The sequence below is a fragment of the Scyliorhinus torazame genome, chromosome 7, assembly GCF_047496885.1.
Source record: "Scyliorhinus torazame isolate Kashiwa2021f chromosome 7, sScyTor2.1, whole genome shotgun sequence".
NCBI lineage: Eukaryota > Metazoa > Chordata > Chondrichthyes > Carcharhiniformes > Scyliorhinidae > Scyliorhinus > Scyliorhinus torazame.
In genome coordinates this window covers 55,144,063-55,163,301 of record NC_092713.1, presented here as the reverse complement: position 1 = coordinate 55,163,301, position 19,239 = coordinate 55,144,063, and the positions used below count along the sequence as shown (strand labels likewise).

At 47.9% G+C, this 19,239-nt stretch overlaps 1 protein-coding gene across 1 annotated transcript in view; it reads right to left on the bottom strand.

Annotated features, from left to right (window-relative positions):
- Nucleotides 1-19,239, bottom strand: part of ptch2 (patched 2) — a 142,605-nt gene that overhangs the window by 79,129 nt on the left and 44,237 nt on the right. The window contains exons 3-4 of the mRNA XM_072510730.1: nucleotides 2,973-3,162; nucleotides 2,277-2,346 (exon numbers count right to left, since the gene is read on the bottom strand). Coding sequence (XP_072366831.1) covers nucleotides 2,277-2,346; nucleotides 2,973-3,162 — 260 coding nt within the window. The remainder of the gene's footprint in view (nucleotides 1-2,276; nucleotides 2,347-2,972; nucleotides 3,163-19,239) is intronic.

Below are 19,239 nucleotides of genomic sequence, written 5' to 3'. Positions count from 1 at the left end.
CGCAGCCCCGCAAGATCCGTAGGACATCTTCTTGCGGGGTGGACTCGGAGAGGACGGCAACCACGCATGTGCGGGTTGGCGCCGGCCAACCCGCGTGTGCGCGGGTGACGCCAGTTATGCGGCGCCGGGCGCGTCATGTATGCGGCTCCGCCGTTACGCGGCGCCAAGGCCTGGCGCGCGTAAATGACGCGGCGCTGCTCCTAGCCCATTATCGGGCCCTGAATCGGTCGGGACAGGGGCCGTTTTGCGCCGTTGTGAACCTCGACGGCGTTCACGATGCCGCGAACACTCTGTCTCCATTTCAGAGAATCGCGCCCCCTTACTCTGGCCTAAATGAGCCTTTTTAGTTAGGTGACAAGACCTGTATTTTTGCACATTGCAACCTGTTCTTGCACAGATCCAACACTTTGCTTCCAATAGTGAAAAAAAAGATTTCTTCCACGTGCAGTATGGAACTAGACATGGAAGATTAGGAATACTGAGAGACATCGCCACTCAACAGCATTTTATATATGGCTTGAATTTTGCCATGATTATGTCAGATGATCTCTATGATCTCTATGAAAAGGCATGAAGTACTAATTTTGTGATTCTTTTTTTAAAATTTAGAGTATCCAATTCATTTTTTCCAATTAAGGGGCAATTTAGCGTGGCCAATCCACCTAGCCTGCACATCTTTGGGTTTCCTCCGGGTGCTCCGGTTTCCTCCCACAGTCCAAAGATGTGCAGGTTAGGTGGATTGGCCATGATAAATTACCCTTAGTGTCCAAAATTGCCCTTAGTGTTGGGTGGGGTTGCTGGGTTATGGGGATAGGGTGGAGGTGTTGACCTTGGGTGGGCTGCTCTTTCCAAGAGTCGGTGCAGACTCGATGGGCCGAATGGCCTCCTTCTGCACTGTAAATTCTACGACATCTATGAAACCCACGCAAACACGGGGAGAATGTGCAAACTCCACACGGACAGTGACCCAGAGCTGGGATCGAACCTGGGACCTCGGCGTCATGAAGCTGCAGGGTTAACCCATTGCGCCACCGTGCTGCCCTCTAATTTTGTGATTCTAACAGAGGATTACTGATCCTCATAAACTACAATAGCCATTGTGGTCAGAGGTGGATTGATGTTTAATAATTTGTGTGTGGGTGTGTGTCTGTGGCACCAAGGGTCTGGAGAGGAGGGTGAACAAAAAGCAGAGGAGATATTTAATGATAGTGTGTGCCAAACATCCTCTTCCGTTGGAGCATATAGAGGCAATGTTGGCAGAGACCACGTTGAACTACAAAACCATTAGCTAGCCATAAATCAGGGCAGCCTGTCAACAGCCTTCTGCCTCTACGCCTCGATCATACTAGCTGGCTTTGAAACCCTGACAGCAACATGCAAGTTCCATTGTACATAGAGCATAGTGTCATATTATGTCAGCTTCTCCACATGGGAGCATTTTTTAAAAAGTCTGCATTCCCCTCCACCACTTTCACCATATTAAATCAGTCCTTTTGCCCTACCACATAATAAATAATGTAGATGAAAATTTTCACTTCAAGACAACAATATTGCTGGCCATAAGGTATGAGGAAAGGGCACAGGACCTTTAACAAAGTGCTCTCGGTATACAGTCGAGATTTATGGGCTTTACTAATATTGCTTTGAGACTAAATGCCGTTCCCAATCGGTTCAGCATGGGGGTAACAGGACCGAGTATGACAAAATGTTGTTGTGAAGCTGAGAGGTGCGGATGGCGACCATTTCCCGCTCGCCCTTAGCGAACGCCCAATATCTAGGGCGCTCGTGCCCATTCACACCCTGTGACCTCGCTCCCCCTCCCCCACTCCCGGACCACGTGCTGCAGGATATGACCCAGACGTGCTCACAAACACACACCTGGAAACCTCTTGCAACTCTAAAGCAGAAATCTTAGGCTATGCTCAACCCACACGCTGTCTATTTTTGCAAAGGAAAGTAACCCCTGATTTAGACCATCCTCTCCCTTGCAACAGACAACAGTGATTTTGACTTTTCACCGGCAGGTTCCAATTCATTTGTCAGATTTGTCTCACGTTAAGTCCACCTCTGGGCTCAAGACTCGCAGAGGAAAGCCCATTGTACATCAGGACTGTAATGCTGAAATTCAGTAGATAAAGGATGGTTCCCCAGGACTGATATCACTTGCTTTGGTAATCGCCAGAAAAGTTCTCTGAGCATTGTGAATAAAAATAAACGGTTTCAGAGAGCAAAGGGATACCCTTAAAATAGTAAATTATAATTTCCATCATACTCACTCGTTCAATCATTCCATTCTCAATGATAGGCACTCCAGATTTGTAACAGATTTTGTTTAAATCCCAGGACCTGAAATAAAGGTGAAAGGGCAATGAGCTGGGAAAGCAGCAGTACACTGACGGAGTCAGCAATGCTAATTACTGAGTGCCAGCACATATACATTTATTTACAACTGTGGATGTCTGAACATATGTGTTGCTAGGAACTTAAATTAAATAGTCTGTAGATGTCATTGTTTAAGGATCATTCTTTCCCCCCCAAAAAATTGAAAATAAGCAGAGCAAGTTTACACTTGTGCCATCGGATATTGAGTGAAGGCAAAAAAGAATGACTGGGAGGGAAGAACATCAACCCTATCCTATAAAATTAACTGAGTGGAGACCAAAAGCCTGAAACTAGGCCACCTGCCATCTTGTCCCGAGGATGATGTGTGGAATTTCCAACTTCAGGGGCCAAGTAAATGGGAAATATCACATTGACAGCCTCGTCAAAAGAAAACATAGGAAGGGGAAGGGGTGGGGGGGGGGGGGGGGGGGGAATACAGAGCAGGACTAGCAGCATCTGCAGAGAGAGAGTCAATTAACTTTTCAGATCAATGTCCTTTCATTAGAAGTGGGTTCCGCAGTTGCCCTGCATCTTCCGACCACCTAAAACACACCCTTCATATCAATACGTGATGGGAGCAATTTCCTTACTTTCCATATAGCGAGACCTGTACTTTGCTGGCTGCCAGCGCGGCAGTCAGGTGCTGAAGTAATGCCTCCTGAGTTAGGATATTTTCGCCTTCTTTCTTTGAGGTTTGAATTAACATCTGTGTGGTGAAGATCGTCTCCTCACCCAGTTTTTCCCGTGTGTACATTAACTCTCGACTCACTCTGCTTCCCACTGCACAAAAAAGCACAAAGAAACAATTAAGACAATATTATTAATAATATGATTAACATGTAATTACTGTAACAATAAATCTCAGAAACTTCTTCAACAAGATATTAATTTACTCCAGCACCAGTCATGTCAACAATTACCAGCTCTAGCTTAAGAAGTGCTTGCTAGGGTTAGGGTAGTGCACAAGATTGAAAATTGTCCTTTCACCTTTGGGAGACAGGATAAAATTCAGTTTAGAGTGACAGAATGAAACTCACCTTTTATGTTTCTAATGCAATCTTAGTCCAATTCACTGGTAAAGGTGGAGCAGAAGCTTTAGTTAAAAGAGTCATTTGTAAAACCTGGACTGGATTTCAGAATGCAAACCGCTAAGGGAAAACGACATTATGAGAGAACATTTTAAAGTGTATTTTTGGAAGTGGAGTTTGGAAACTCTCATGTGATAATCATCTGGGGGGGAGGGATTCTGAGGTGAATTCCACAGACACTAACTTGGGTTCAGAGCAGAGTGTGTGAATTTGACGACAGCAAATCTGTGTGCTTAAAGAGACTTTGTGTTAGCGAGGTCATTGTAGCCTAAAATGTATTTTCTAACCTGTATAAATCTTAAAACCTGTGTGTGATTGTTCAGCTAAAGGGGAAGTAAAGGAGTATTGTATTATAATCCAATTTTTTCATGTTTAGCAAATGTTTGTTTCTTGTAGTTAAAACTAATTAGCGGTCTTATGGCTTTGTTCCTTCATGTTTTATAAAAAATAAGTAAAAGTTATGCGGCGGGATTCTCCGTTCCTGAGACTAAGTGTTGATGCCGGAGCAGGATTTGTGGACATCCACGACAGTAAAACTGGCGGAAAACCTGGACCGATTCAGCGACCATGGAGGGGCCAGCACCGACACCATGTGGAACACAACCGATTCCAATGAGAAACGGTGCAGGATTCGCTGGGTCCGTGATTGACACTCAAGAGGCCGACAACCTTCAGCAACATATACACCTTACAATCCCCCCCACACAAAATCATCTCAGCCAACAAGATGGCACTGTTTACACTGGAGCGCGGCCATCCCGCTGATGGATCGGCTGGGGCCAGAGGGCATCTAGGGCGGGGGGGGGGGGGGAGAGGGACACCCAAGGCACCCAAGGCGGGGGGGGGGGGGGGCACCCAAGGCACCCAAACGACCTGTGGCCCTAAGTTCACAGTGGGCAGTCAGCAGCTTGCGTAGCTGCATGGCTGAATTTCAGGCCACGACAATGGTGCTCCGTGCCCGTTTACCCCGGCCCATAGCCTACGTCCTGGCGACCCCCCCCCCCCCCCACCCACCCTCCCGCTACTCCCCCTGGCAGAAGACCCCAGCCAGCGGCAGGACTGCCAGCAAACGTTGGCAGTGCTGGGATACTGTCCATGCCCCCTCTCTCTCCCTCAGCAGTCACTTGCCTGTTTCACAATTTTTAAAAGCGCAAATGAATGTTTGGAAGGGAAGACCAATTGTCCTGGAACTGCATTACAGCATGAATGATTATTATGCATATTTTGAATACCCTCTGGAGGATGATGGATAATATACCATTGTTCAAATTTAAATTGCATGAAATTCAAGCACTGTTCAGGTCAATTTGCCAGTCCACGTGAGAGAACCTCTTTATTATCACTACTGACTGTTTTGCAGTTTAATTTTCTTTAAAGTGTTTTAACATTTCTGTTTTAACAGAAATATTTTAAAAAGACAGACTAGAATATTTTCTATGAAACAGTCAGTTTTCTATTAAACAGTTAGCTGTTCCTATATAGGACGTCCTCTTCCTCACTGGATCACTTGGAGGTGCACTCAACTGGTTGACAAACTTCAACCGCATATACACATTATAATCCCCACACACACTCAGCTCAGCCAACAAAATGGCACTAGTTACGCTGGAGCACGCCCATCGCATCGGGGCCAGAGGGCATCCACGGGGTGCCCTGGGGCGACACCCATATGACCTGTGGCCCGAAGTTCACAGTGGGCAGTCAGTGGCGTGCACATTCGTCCCAGTGGAGGCCGGAGCATTGCGGAAGCCCCGGAGAATACCAGGTCAGGCCCGCTAATGATATACCAACAGTGTTTATTGTACGTGCCTTTTGGAACGCATTGACTCTGCTGTCAAGGCTCTGGAAAATTGCGATTTGGCGTGAAACTGGCGCCCGCCACGATTTCGTCGTCAAACCCGATTCTCCGTCCAATCGTGTTTCTCGATACCGGCGTCGACCAACAGAAAATCCCGCCATGATCTTTTGAGCCAGTGTTCCATTCTGGAATCTTCCCGTCCAGTTACAGCATCAACTGGGATTGAATCAAGTGATACTGGGAGAAAAATATTCCACACCCCAGTCTCAACATTCCTCAACTTTTTTTTTTACTTTTTAAATATAAATTTAGAGTACCCAATTCATTTTTTCCAATTAAGGGGCAATTTAGCGTGTTCAGTCCACCTACCTTACACATCTTTGGGTTGTGGGGGTGAGACCCACGCAAACACGGGGTGAACGTGCAAACTCCACACGGACAGTGACCCGGGGCCGGGATCAAACCTGGGATTGCAGTGCTACCACTGCGCCACCGTGCTGCCCCTATTCCTCAACTTTTTAAGTACAAAGTTCACACTGCCTCCTCTTCTTTAAATCACTCCAAGTGATCCAGAGCGGAAGAGGACATCCTATTCAACTGTTTAAACGATTCATAGAAAATATTTTAGTCTGTCTTTTTAAAATATTTGTACCCTCAGAACAGTTAAAACAATTTAAAGAAAATTAAACTTCAAAACTGTCGGTAGTGATGGTAAAGAAGTTCTCTCACGTGGACTGGCAAATTGACCTGAACAGTGCCTGAATTTCATGCAATTTAAATTTGAACAGTGGTATATTATCCATCATCCTCCAGAGGGTATTCTAAAAATACACATAATAATCATTCATACTGTAATGCAGTTCCAGACAATTGGTCTTCCCTCCCACCAGATCAACTGGAGTAAAGTAAAATGAGACAGAAAATAGATCGTGAAATGAGAAAGATATTCCATCACATAAGTCTATTACCCACAAGAAATAAAATATTTTTCCTGCAATTTTCCCACACTGTTCGATCCTACATCAGGAACTGCGAATTCTCTTGCAGCCCTGAGGTAATATTGTTTTTTAAAATAAATTTAGAGTACTCAATTATTTTTTTTTCCAATTAACAGTCAATTTAGCGTGGCCAATTCACACACCCTGCACATTTTTTGGGGTTATGGGGGTGAGTCCCACGGGCACGGGGAGAAAGTGCAAACTCCACATGGACAGTGACTCGGGGCCCGGATCGAACCTGGGTCCTCGACGCCTCTGTGATAATATTGTTGACTGTTCACATTTCGTGCTACATCCTTGAACTCAAGATGGTAAAAGAAGTATCAGAGAACACAAAGGACTGCGTCTTTAAAAGAGAGGAACAGCCCAAGTCTTGATTACAGTAACGGGCTGTCTTTTCACTCATAAAAATCGACACTGAGATAGTACAGCCTCTCTTGGCCTGGAGTGCATAAAACATTTCCTGGCTTGCATGGTGCACGTCTCTCACTTTCATTCCCCCCCCCCCACCAATAACTACCCCAAATCCCATTTCCCCGCAGTATGGCTCCATTTCCTACATGCTTTTGTCTGCTATGCAATCCAAATTGAAGGGCTGGCAGACAGCCAGTGTGAGGTAAACCAGCATCATAGGGCAAGACCACAAACGGGGAGTATTATAAAGCATTATTTTTCATATCCTGACAGATGCTGAGAACCCGCGCCCCCCCCCCCCCCCCCTTGCCGTGGCTAACCAAACACCTCTGTCTGCTTAGAGTTTTGATTGGCAGATTAACAGGGGTTGGAGATGGCAGGGCCTACTCAATGAATATCTATTCCACAGCCTAAATAAAACCTTGAATTTGAAAAGCAGCACTCAGTTATTCTGCAGAAATAGAAGTGTCACAGCCATTTGTTTTTAAGTATTTGTTTGAAGGTATCATAATTAGAGGAACATCCATTGAGAACAACAGTGCACAGTCTGAGGATTCATGGTAAAGCATTTTGGACAGAGATGAGGAGACATTTCTTCACCCAAAGAGTGGTGAGCCTGTGGAATTCATTATCACAGGAAGTAGTTGATGCTAAAACATTGAAAATATTCAAGAGGCGTCTAAATTTAGCAGTCGGGGCAAATGGGATCAAAGGTTATGTGGAGAAAGCAGGATTTGGCTATTGAGTTGGATGATCAGCCAAGATCGTGATAAATGGCGGAGCAGCCTCAGAGGGCCAAAAGGCCACCTCCTGTTCCTATCTTCTATGCATCTATGTTATCCAATGCTTAAAGGGAGAACAGGTTGGAGAATTAATGGAATAGTTTTGTAGCTTTGTCTCCATTGTACAATCCTTCCTGTAGGACTTCCCACATGGAGTGGAAGATCGGTGATATTATGCTAATATTTCCTTTCATTAAAGAGGCCTTGTCATCTCTTAACACATATTGCATAACATACAAATAGAGATGTTCGTGGAAAGATCTCCCTTACATCACATGCAGACTATTATCCTCCTGCTGATTAAGAGCTATTGTTATTCCCACAGCTGATGAATCAGTACTCCTCCATGTTGAACAGCAATTGGAAGAAGCACTGAGGATGGCAAGAGCACAGAATGAACTCTGGGTGGGGCAATTCAATGGCCATCACCAAGAGTGGCTCGGTATCACCACCAGTAACCAAGCTGGCTAGTCCTAAAGGGCATAACTGCTAGACTGTGTGTGCGACAGGTGGTGGGGGAACCAACCAGAGGGGAAAAACATACTTTACTTCATCCTCACAAATTTGCCTGTCTCAGATGCATCTGTCCATGACAGTATTGGTAGGCGTGACCATATCACAATCCTTTTGGAGACAAAGTTTTGTCTTCACATTGAGGATACCCTCCATCATGTTGTGTGGCACTATCAACTTGCTAAATAGGATAGACTTTGAGCAGATCTAACTCAACTGCTCATCTATGAGGTGCTATGGACCACCAGCAGCAGAATTGTTTTCAACCACAATCTGTAACCTCATGTCTCAGCCTATCCCACACTCTACCAAAGCCATCGAGCCAGGGATCCAGCTGATTCAGTATCATTCAATAGCACTACCATCATTGAATCCCCTATCACTAACATCCTGGAGTTTACCATTGACCAGAAGCTGAACTGGACCAGCCATAGAAATACTGTGGCTACTAGAGCAGTTCAGAAGCTGGGAATTATGCGGCAATTAACGCACCTACATGACTCCCCGAAGCCTGTCCACCATCTACAAGGCACAAGTCAAGAATGTGAATGGAGTTGCCTGGATGAGTACAACTCCAAGAGCACTCAAGACGCTTGACACTATCCAGGACAAAGCAACCAGCTTGTTTGGTACCCCATCCACCATCTTAAACCCTTCACCCCTGACACACAATAGAAGCAGTGTGCCATCTATAAGATAAGACCATAAGACATAGGGGCAGAATTAGGATATTTGGCCCATCGAATCTGCTCTGCCATTCAATCATGACTGATATGTTTCTCACCCCATTCTCCTGTCTTCCCCCCATAACCCCTGATCCCCTTATTAATCACAAACATATCTAACTCTGTATTAAAGACACTCAGTGACTTGGCCTCCACAGTCTTCTGCGGCTGAGTTCCACAGATTCACCACCCTCTGGCTGAAGAAATTCCTCCTCATCTCTGCCTCAAAGGATTGTCCCTTGAGTGTGAGGCTCTGCCCTCAGGTTCTAGCTTCTCCTACTAGTGGAAACATCCTCTCCACTTCTCTCTATCTAGGCCTCTCCGTATTCTGTACGATGCACTGCAGCAACTCAACAAGGCTCCTTTGACAGCAACTTCCAAACCCACATCCTAGAATGACAAGGGCAGCAGAAACTGAGAACACCACCACCTGCAAGTTCCCCTCCAAGCCACACATCATTATTGAACTAGAACGATATCTCTTCCTATGAGCTCTGTCTAACACATGGGGCAGGATTCTCCGACCCCCCGCCAGGTCGGAGAATCACCAGGGGGCGGCGTGAATCCCGCCCCCGCCGGCCGCCGAATTCTCCGGCACCGAAAATTCGGCAGGGGCGGGAATCGCGTCGCGCCGGTCGGTGGCCCCCCCCCGGCGATTCTCCGGCCCGCGATGGGCCGAAGTCCCGCTGCTGTCATGCCAGTCCCGCCGCTGTGAATCAAACCACCTACCTTCCCGGCGGGACTGGCGGCGCGGGCGGGTTCCGGGGTCCTGGGGGTGGCGCGAGGCAATCTGGCCTCGGGGGGTGCCCCCACGGTGGCCTGGCCCGCGATCGGGGCCCACCGTTCCGCGGGCTGACCAGTGCCGTGGGGGCACTCTTTTCCTTCCGCCTCAGCCACAGCCTCCGCGATGGCCGATGCGGAAGTGACACCCCCCCCCCGCGCATGTGCGGGGATGACGTCAGCAACCGCTGACGCTCCCGCGCATGCGCGGACTCCTGCCGGCTGGCGCAGTCCCTTCGGCCCCGGCTGGCGTGGCGCCAATGGCCTTTCCCGCCGGCCGGCGGCACGCCAACACTCCGGCGCAGGCCTAGCCCCTCAAGGTGAAGGCTAGGCCCCTAAAGGTGCAAAGAAATCCGCACCTTTGGGGCGGCCCGACGCCGGAGTGGTTCCCGCCACTCCATCCCGCCAGGACCCCCCCGCCCCGCCGGGTAGGGGAGAATCCCGGCCATGGACTTCAGTAGTTCACGAAGGCAGCTCAGCGCCACCTTCTCAAGGTCAATTGGTGATGGGTAATAAATGCTGGCCTGGCCAGCAATACCCGAATCCCAAGAATGAATAAATATAAAACATTTCTACAGAAGAGAATAGGGCTGGAGTCTAGTGGTGGTGGTGAGCTCAAATGCGAGGGGGTCACTTGATTTTTGCTGTCAACAGTACCAAGAGCTTTATCCTCATTAAGAACAGTGATCTGTTCCCAAATCCTGACAGCCAATCAGAGGGCCAGCTGTTCAGCTTCACCATCGGGATCAGTGGCCACTGTTGGGGCTGCATGTGGAGGAGGAGGGTGCATCGATGGAGATGCAGGCCCAGTCAGGCAAGCCTTGGCGAGGGAAATGGTTGCTGTCGGTAAGGGAAGGTGGCAGGTAGCCATAGGAGGCAGCCACTGCCGCTGGGAGCCTGGTCCCTCCATGAGCCAAAGACTACAAGAGTAGGACAGTCCGCACCTCATGGGCCCATTGGGTGGCTGGCAAGATTTACCTACTGGTCTCCCTTGTGGCAGAGTAACCCCCTCGCCGCTGGCAAGACACCAGTGGCAGTGGGAAGAGGCCCCTAGTTGCCCACTTAAGTGGTTCAGTCGGATTCTGTGTGGGTGGGTTGTCTGCTACCTGCCCTGCTGCTGGAAAGGTGGCATAACTGCAGAAAGATGATGAGCATGCCACCTCGCCCCAATTAACTGGGATCCCCCTCCCCCAAACCTGGCAGTGCGTTCCCAAAAGTACAATCCAGCCTGAAAAATGTAAAGTTTTAATAAGTTTTCTTTATACATTAACCTGGATGATATGAAATCTTGCACATCAGATAGATGTATTAAAATAATGAACAGGTAAGTTCTACAACAATATAGTTTGTGTTTCTGCTATTGTTTGAAATGTACTGTATTGAGTATATTTGCTTTGACTGCCAAAACAACTAAAAAAGTTTATAACTTAGACAAAAGTATCACTCTACACTATGAACTAAATCAATTGGGTCCCTAGTCACTGCAATTGGACCTGCATTGAAAACCTGTGGCACTGAAGAAGGGCAAAAAAAACTTTAAATTTGGACAAGTAATGTTTTATTCAGTTTTATTTTGAAAAGGCCAGACCAGTTCTGAGTCATTTCCAGGGCGCACGTGTGTACTTCCAATTTCCTCACAGGGGAGCCATTGACTCCTGTCATAGAGTGACACTGAGGAGGAATCGAGGGAAAATTGGAGGGAATGTCAAATTCAGACACAGTGGTTGTACAACACGATGCAGCCAAACACAGAGGGACACAGATGTGAGAACCACCCTTTCAGCTGTGGAAGACATACATTGGAAAGGTGAAGATAAAATGTAAAATACCTTACAGTTAAACAAATGCACATCAAATATAGCTTCAACTTTTCAAGTTGGTACGGAAATGAATGAAGGCCACAATAATAAGTCAGACCTTCAATGAAGCGCATACTGTTTTACTGGAGCTTCGAGTGTGCTGTTTAAAATGACCTACATGTAAATTTAAGCTCAATTTAGTTTTATTAGAAATGCTGGAAATAATGGGTACATTGTGTATCGTTTTTGATCAAAATAGCTCACAATGAGAAACCGAGAGAGAAGCCTCTTTCAATTTAAATTTTGGCAATGTGATCTAAAATTAATTGCATGTACGCTTGCAACTGGAAATGGAAGGAATCCTTAAATTCCAAAAGTTGATTAACCAGACCAAACACGGCAAGGCAAGACGAAAAATAACCATCTGAAAAAGCACCACATAAAGGAGACACAAACCTCGTTTGATGAGGTCCTGAGACAATTTCAAACTACTATTACCACTTTAACAAGGATAAAACAAAGTTTTTGGACTAAGTTGCTCCATAATTATCAAAGATATCAACTGGCAGGTTAAAAGTTTGAAGAGGGAAGGTTAACAACAGACCCCGTAAACTGTATTTCTTTACCAGGACTCCTTTTAAGGTGGTTAGCCCCCATGACTACTTTTTCTGCATTAGTGGCACTACAGAAATGCAACTTGTTAACAAAGGATGAGCCCATCAGCTTCTGTTTGACAAAAGGAATTTCTATAAAGACCCCCAAACCCTGACCTCTACCACCAAAAAGGACAAGGAGTTGCAGACACATGGGAATGCCACCACCTGCAATTTCCTCTCCAAGCCACTCACCATCCTGAATTGAAATACATCACCATTACTTAACTGTCACTGGGTCAAAATCCTGGAACCTCCCTCCCTAACAGTACTGCGAGTGTACCTAGACCGCATGGACTGCAACAGATCAAGAAGGCAACTCGCCACCGCCTTCTCAAGGGCAACTAGGGATGAGCAATAAATCCTGGTCTAGCCAGCAACATCCCAAGAATGAATTTTAAAAGATTCAACTTGGAAAGAGGAGTTTGCGCTATTGTCAGGCTAACATACACCAATCGTGGCTTGGTACAGCTGGGAGGTGACCCATTCCCATCTTAAGCAAAACCTTCTTCGAGCTTTAAAGTGCATGACCTCCAACTGATACCACGTCAAATCCTCCTGCCACAGAAAATGTACCCCACATCTTCAAAGATTAGGGCCAAGATTGGGAAGTCACAGCATGAATTCTGTGGCAATGGGCTGGATTCTTCTGCCCCGCCCGCTGTAAGATCGCCACGGGTGGGACGCGGACCATGTAAAGGTCCATTGACCTCGGGTGGGAACTTCCGGTCGCTAGGTGGGTGCAGCTGGAGAATCCCGCCCAATGTCTTTTGAGCCCCATACACATTGCACTGCCATGCCACTTAGAATTTTGTACTGCAAGAAATTACACACAACTTTGCCAAAGTTGTGAAAAATAAAACTTTGTCTTTAATCACTTTCTTTTTGTTTAAATTAGCCAAAAGGCTAGTTGGAAGAGTTATCAAAACCACGCTTTGAAAGAATTAAGTGCCAGGAAAGCCTTTATAAACTGAGCTTTTTTAGTAACTTTGAAATCTGCTGTCTGTGTAGGCAAACAAAATGGAGACTGGCCCTTTAATTACTGGATTGTTGAACAAAATTACTGTTATTTGCTATCCCCTGTTCATCCAATTGGGCCACCCAGAATACTCAAACTTAAAAATTTGCTGACAGCCCATCATGTCAGACCGAATGCTAGACAGTATCCAGTTTAAAAATCAACAGAGAGATGAGAAGCTTATAATGGCATTGCTTCTGCAGTCACATGCTATTTTCTAATACATGGTTTATGACGCCATTAAGACACGTCTGGTTTCTCCTTTTTGTCTACAGGAAATACTACACCACAAAACAGAAGGCCTCACCTACTGATATATTGAACATGCTAGAGAATTAGGGCTGATTTTTTTAGATCCTGTCAGGAGCGGGAGCAGAAACTAGGGAGAGGGTGAGGAACCAATAAAAGTACTGGGGCGGGATTCTGTGATCCTGAGGCTAAGTGTTGACGCCGTCGGAAACGCCGTCGCGTTTCTCGACGGCGTCAACACCGCCTCAGGATCAGCAATTCTGGCCCCTACAGGGGGCCAGCACGGCACTGAAGCGGTTCATGCTGCTCCAGCTGCTGATCCCAGCATCAAATGGGCGCCACGGGATCCGCGCATGCGCAGTGGCACCGCCGCCAACGCGTGCATGCGCAGTGGCTTCCTTCAACGTGCCAGCCCCGACGCAACATGGTGCATGACTACAGGGGCCGGCGCGGAACAAAGGAGGCCGTCAGCCAGGAAGGCCGGCCCACCAATCGGTGGGCTCCGATCGTGGGCCAGGCCACATCGGAGGCCCTCCCCGGGGTCGGACTCCCCCTCCACCTCTCACAGGCTGCACCCCAACCCTTCCACGCTGAGTTCCCACCGGCTGAGAGCAGGTGTGGATGGCGCCGGCGGGACTTGGCTTTTGTACGACGGCCGCTCGGCCCATCCCGCATAGACCGGCGGCGGGCCAACCACGCCGGCGCCAGTCGCAGGGATTCTCCAGCCCGGCCCCGGCTGAGAGAATCCTGCCCCTGGTGTCAGCTGGGCCAGCATGCTGGTTTCTAACCTCCATTCTTGCCCTCATGATCCCTAATTGGCCGCCAGACCCATTTCCATATTAATTAAGAAGATGCTCCTTGTGACACAACAAAGAACAAAAGAGCACAGGAACAGGCCCTTCGGCCCTCTAAGCCTGTGCTGACCATGGTACCTGCCTGAAATAAAACCGTATGCATTTATGGAGTCCGTATTCTTCCATTCGCACCCTATTCATATATTTGTCTTGATGTCCCTTAAATGCCGCTATCGTGCCTGCTCCCACCACCTCCCCAGACATTTGGACAGATAACCTCCTCCCCCACCCACCCCCACCCCCAAACACCGGGAGGAAGGGGGGGCAGGTTCAGGATGCAGAAACAGATTTGTTTCCCGACCCCATAGGCAAAATTCAGTCCTTGGCCTCAGACCCCCACGATGTTGCTCCATTCCATAGAATGGATGGTGCAGGAGTATAATCCCAGGGGAGTGACCATTCATCTTCTTCTGTGGAGAAAATCACTGGACTCCAATGTATCTTACCATGCCATCTTTAGTTAAAACTGGGGGAATGATGGGTACAAACCCTTGACCTATCAATTCACAGTGCGGTCTGTCAAAGTTCCACCATGACACCCTTCAAAAACAAATTTCTTTCACCCATTCGATATCAAATTTAACTCCCTGGCACAAAACATACCAACATGTATCCTCTGCTCTAGGCGTTGCTTAACAATTAACTGTTAAATGTGATAGAAAGAACTCCCCAGCCCCAACCAAGCCTTGGAAAAAAATTAAAGTAATGGCAAACAGCAAGGCAAGAAAAGGCACAAGAAAATGAGCAAAAACTGAGAAATCCCCCAAATATATGAAAATAGACACCAGATTGTTAATCATCGACAAACGACGGTGAATTCCTCGTGCTTTCAATAGATTCCAAAGAGGGTGACTGTTATCATTTTATTTATTTATTTTTTAAAATATATTTTTATTCTCCTCCTTTTTCACATTTTCTCCCGCATTTACACCCATCAACAATAAACAATAATCAGCAAGATATGTCAATCCCCATAACAATAACAACGATCCCATCCCCCCACCAACCCCCAAACATCAGCCCGCATGTTTACATAAACAAATGACAAAAAGGAATCGGGGATTACCCATAGTCACCCTTAATCTACACAGCCCCCCCACCCCCCCCCCCCAACTAATGTTCAATGTTATCCAGTTCTTGAAAGTGCATAATAAATAGTGCCCATGACTTGTAGAACCCCTCCGAGCTTCCCCTCAGTTCGAACTTAACCTTCTCAAGGGTCAAGTATTCCAACAGGTCCCCCCGCCATGCCAGGGCACTGGGTGGAGAGGCTGCTCTCCATCCTAGCAGGAACAACCTTCGGGCGATCAACGAGGCGAAGGCTATGACATCTGCCTCCGCACTCGTTTCCAACCCTGGCTGGTCCGACACCCCGAATATGGCCTCCTGGGGACCCGGGTCCAGTTTCACATGCACCACCTTGGAAATTACCCTAAACACCTTCCAGTACACCCCTAGCTTTGGACAGGGCCAAAACATATGAACGTGATTAGCCCCCTGGCAACGCTCACACACATCCTCTACTCCTTAAAAAAATTGGCTCATCCTCGCCCTCGTGAGGTGCGCTCTATATACCACCTTCAGCTGTATCAGCCCCAATCTCGCACATGAGGTGGAGGCATTCACTCTCCGGAGCACCTCACACCAGACCCCCTCCTCTATAACCTCTCCCAGCTCTTCCTCCCACTTTGCTTTGATCCCTTTCAGTGTTGCCTTATCCTCTTCCAAAATAGCTCCGTACACCGCTGACACTGCCCCCTTCTCCAGTCCCCTTGTCGTCAACACCTCCTCCAGCAATGTGGAGGCTGGTTCATCTGGGAAGCTCTGTATCTCCTTCCTGGCAAAATCCCGAAACTGCACGTACCTAAACACTTCTCCCTGCTCTAGCCCATACTTCGCTTCCAGCCCCCTCAATCCTGCAAACCGACCCCGAAGAAACAAATCTTTTAGTGTCTTAATCCCCATCTCTTCCCATTTCCGAAAACTTCCATCCCACCTCCCTGGCTCAAATCTGTGGTTCCCCCGAATCGGCATTTCCCTTGACCCTACCCCCAACCCAAAGTGTTGGCGAAACTGCCTCCAGATTTTCAATGAAGCTATTATTACCGGACTCCCTGAATATTTCCCCAGAGCTATCGAGAGCAGCTCTGTTGCTAGTGCCTTCAGCCCCGACCCCGACTGTTCTCATATTATATAATGAGATCTGTAACACTGCAGAGAGAATCCAGATATTTATCAAATAAAAATTATCCAGATATATCCAGTTAACTATCAAATAACAGAAAGGACCAGGGAGATCGGAATATTATTGCTGCTTGAAGGTTATAATTGCTATAAATTATGCAGAGAATAATGGATGCTTGGAGGTGATTACAAGGCTGAAGACTAATTGAGATGTTTGGATGGCTTATATATAGAATAATGGGTGTCTGGGAATGGTTAAAAAGGTTGCAATCTACTAAAGGGAATGAGATGGTTTATGCATATATAATAATGGATACCTGAGGAAAATTCAAAGTAGTAGTATAATTGAGGGGTTTTGCTAAGAGTGGGTTTATATTTGTTATCCGAGGTCCAAAGCTTTCAATCCCAAAATTACTCGAGGCAATGCACGTGGGTGGTTTTAATCTTGTTTGTGTCCTTGGGCTGAATTTTATGGTGTGTTTGAAGATGGGGGAAGACACTGTTGTAAAAAGCAGCGTGTAGCCTTCCCACCACCCCCAACCCATCACCCAATTTATGATGGGGAGGGATCATAGGCAGCCCCTCCCGCTCCCACCCGTGGGTCAATTAATGGCCACGTAAGTGCCTCAACTCTAGCCCTCCGCTATTTTTCCTATGGCAGGGGGACACTCATACCATGTGGGAAGCCCAGCAGCTTTTACTAGGCGAGCTGGTGTGGGTTGGGGGTGTTGCTGTGCCCCTCAAATTAGCTGCCCCTTTCATTTTTGAAAATACATTTAGTGTACCTAATTCATTTTTCCCAATTAAAGGGCAATTTAATAATAATAATCTTTATTATTGTCACAAGTAGGCTTAGAGGCTGTTTAGCACAGGGCTGTTTAGCACAGGGCTAAATCGCTGGCTTTGAAAGCAGACCAAAGCAGGCCAGCAGCACGGTTCAATTCCCGTACCAGCGTCCCCGAACAGGCGCCGGAATATGGTGACTAGGGGCTTTTCACAGTAACTTCATTTGAAGCCTACTTGTGACAATAAGCGATTTTCATTTCACATTAACACTGCAATGAAGTTACTGTGAAAAGCCCCTAGCCTCGGACCCTCGCGCACCCTCAGCACCGACCATCCAATAGTACAGCGCTCCCGCAGCACTGACCCTCCGACAGTGCAGCGCTTCCTCAGCACTAGACCCTCCGACAGTGCGGCGCTCCCTTAGAACTGACCTTCCAATTCACCTATGCTTTACATCTTTTTGGGTTGTGGGGGTGAGACCCACGCAGACACGGGGAGAATGTGCAAACTCCACATAGACAGTGGCCCAGGGCCGGGATCAAACCCGGGTCCTCGGCGCCGTGAAGCAGCAGTGCTAACCACTGTGCCACCATACTGCCCTACCCCTTTCATTTTTAACACCTGGATTGGTCTACACCAGGGGTGTCAATCTCAAATGATCCAAAGGATCATGTGTAGACTCTACCTCTGCACCTGAAACTGTCAATATAAAATACTATTACTATTGCAACACCAAATGCCTCCAGATCAAAAGTAACTTTTTTTCAAAAAATGTTTCGTGATTTTAAATACATTAATTTCTCACTTTCAATTCTCCAAACATTAGAGACTCAGTGTTATCAGAGACAGACTCTTTCCAGACTGCTTCCCCCTCCCACATGCCAGAAGGTGCTAGGGACAGCGCATGTGTATACCTTTCCTGATTCCCCTCACCCCAGCTCTACCTCTGCATTCTCACCAGGAAACATTGCAACGTTTGGTAACACCATACAATGCCTAATCTTGGGCGTGATTCTCCGCTCCCGCGCCGGTTGGGAGAATCCCCTGGCGCGCCATTTTTCCCCGCGACGCCGGTCCGACACCCTCCCGCGATTCACCCAAGCGGTGAGAATGGCCCCGTCGAGTTCTGCGCGGCGCAGGCCGGAGAATCGCCTGGGACACCCAAAATGGCGATTCTTCGCTACACCCGCTATTCTCCGGCCCGGATGGGCCAAGCGGCCTGCCCAAAACGCCGGCTTCCCGCCGGCGCCATCCACACCTGGTTGCTGCCCGCGGGAACAGCGCGGGAACGCTGGGGGGGGTGGCCTGTGGGGGTGCGAGGGGGGTTCTTTCACCGGGGTAGGACTCAAAAGGGGTCTGGCCCGCGATCAGTGCCCACCGATCGGCGGGCCGGCCTCTCTGAAGCAGGACCTCCTTTCCTCCGCACCCCGCAAGATCCATCCGACATCATCCTGTGGGGCAGCTTCGGGGAGGACGGCAACCACGCATGCGCGGGTTGGAGCCGGCTAGCGCCGGCCAACCCACGCATGCGCGGGTGATGCCAGTTACGCAGCGCCGGCTGCGTCATTTAAGCGGCGCCGCCCGTTGCGCGCTGACGACGCTGCTTTCGCGACACGCCCCCCGAGTTTCTCGCGGCCCCGATCCTAGCCCATTTTCAGGCCCTGAATCGGTCGAGAACAGGGCCGTTTCGCGCCGTCGTGAATCTCGACGGCGTTCACGACGGCGTGGGCACTTAGTCACGGGAGCGGAGAATCGCGCCCCTTATGTCCAGCATCGCCAAAAACACAGTATCCAACATAGAGAAGCAAGCAGGCTTCAATAAAAATATATGGTATACAAGTGAACAGAATAGAAAATGGCTGGAGGAGATTTATGTACGAGGCAATTCTCAAAGGTTCTGCCGTTACTAAAATAACTGGTCACTCTTGCCTATCTTAGAAATAAAGACCTATTTTAAGTTTCAATCTCACTCTGCAAGCAGTGAATAACAATATTATCTAAAGTGCTGCGGTGATGACATTTAAGATGCCAGCAAAACCCCTGAAAGCAATAACTGCCTTCTGTCTTCCTGTCTGCCATTTATCTTAATGTTTTACATCACCGTACCTCCTCTGTGCACAAGAGAGAAAAATTGGCTACTAATAACTCCTTTCCTTTTCCTTTTCAATGCAGTCCAGTCAGATACTTTAAACAGATTTGGGCTCCCCGACTTGCTG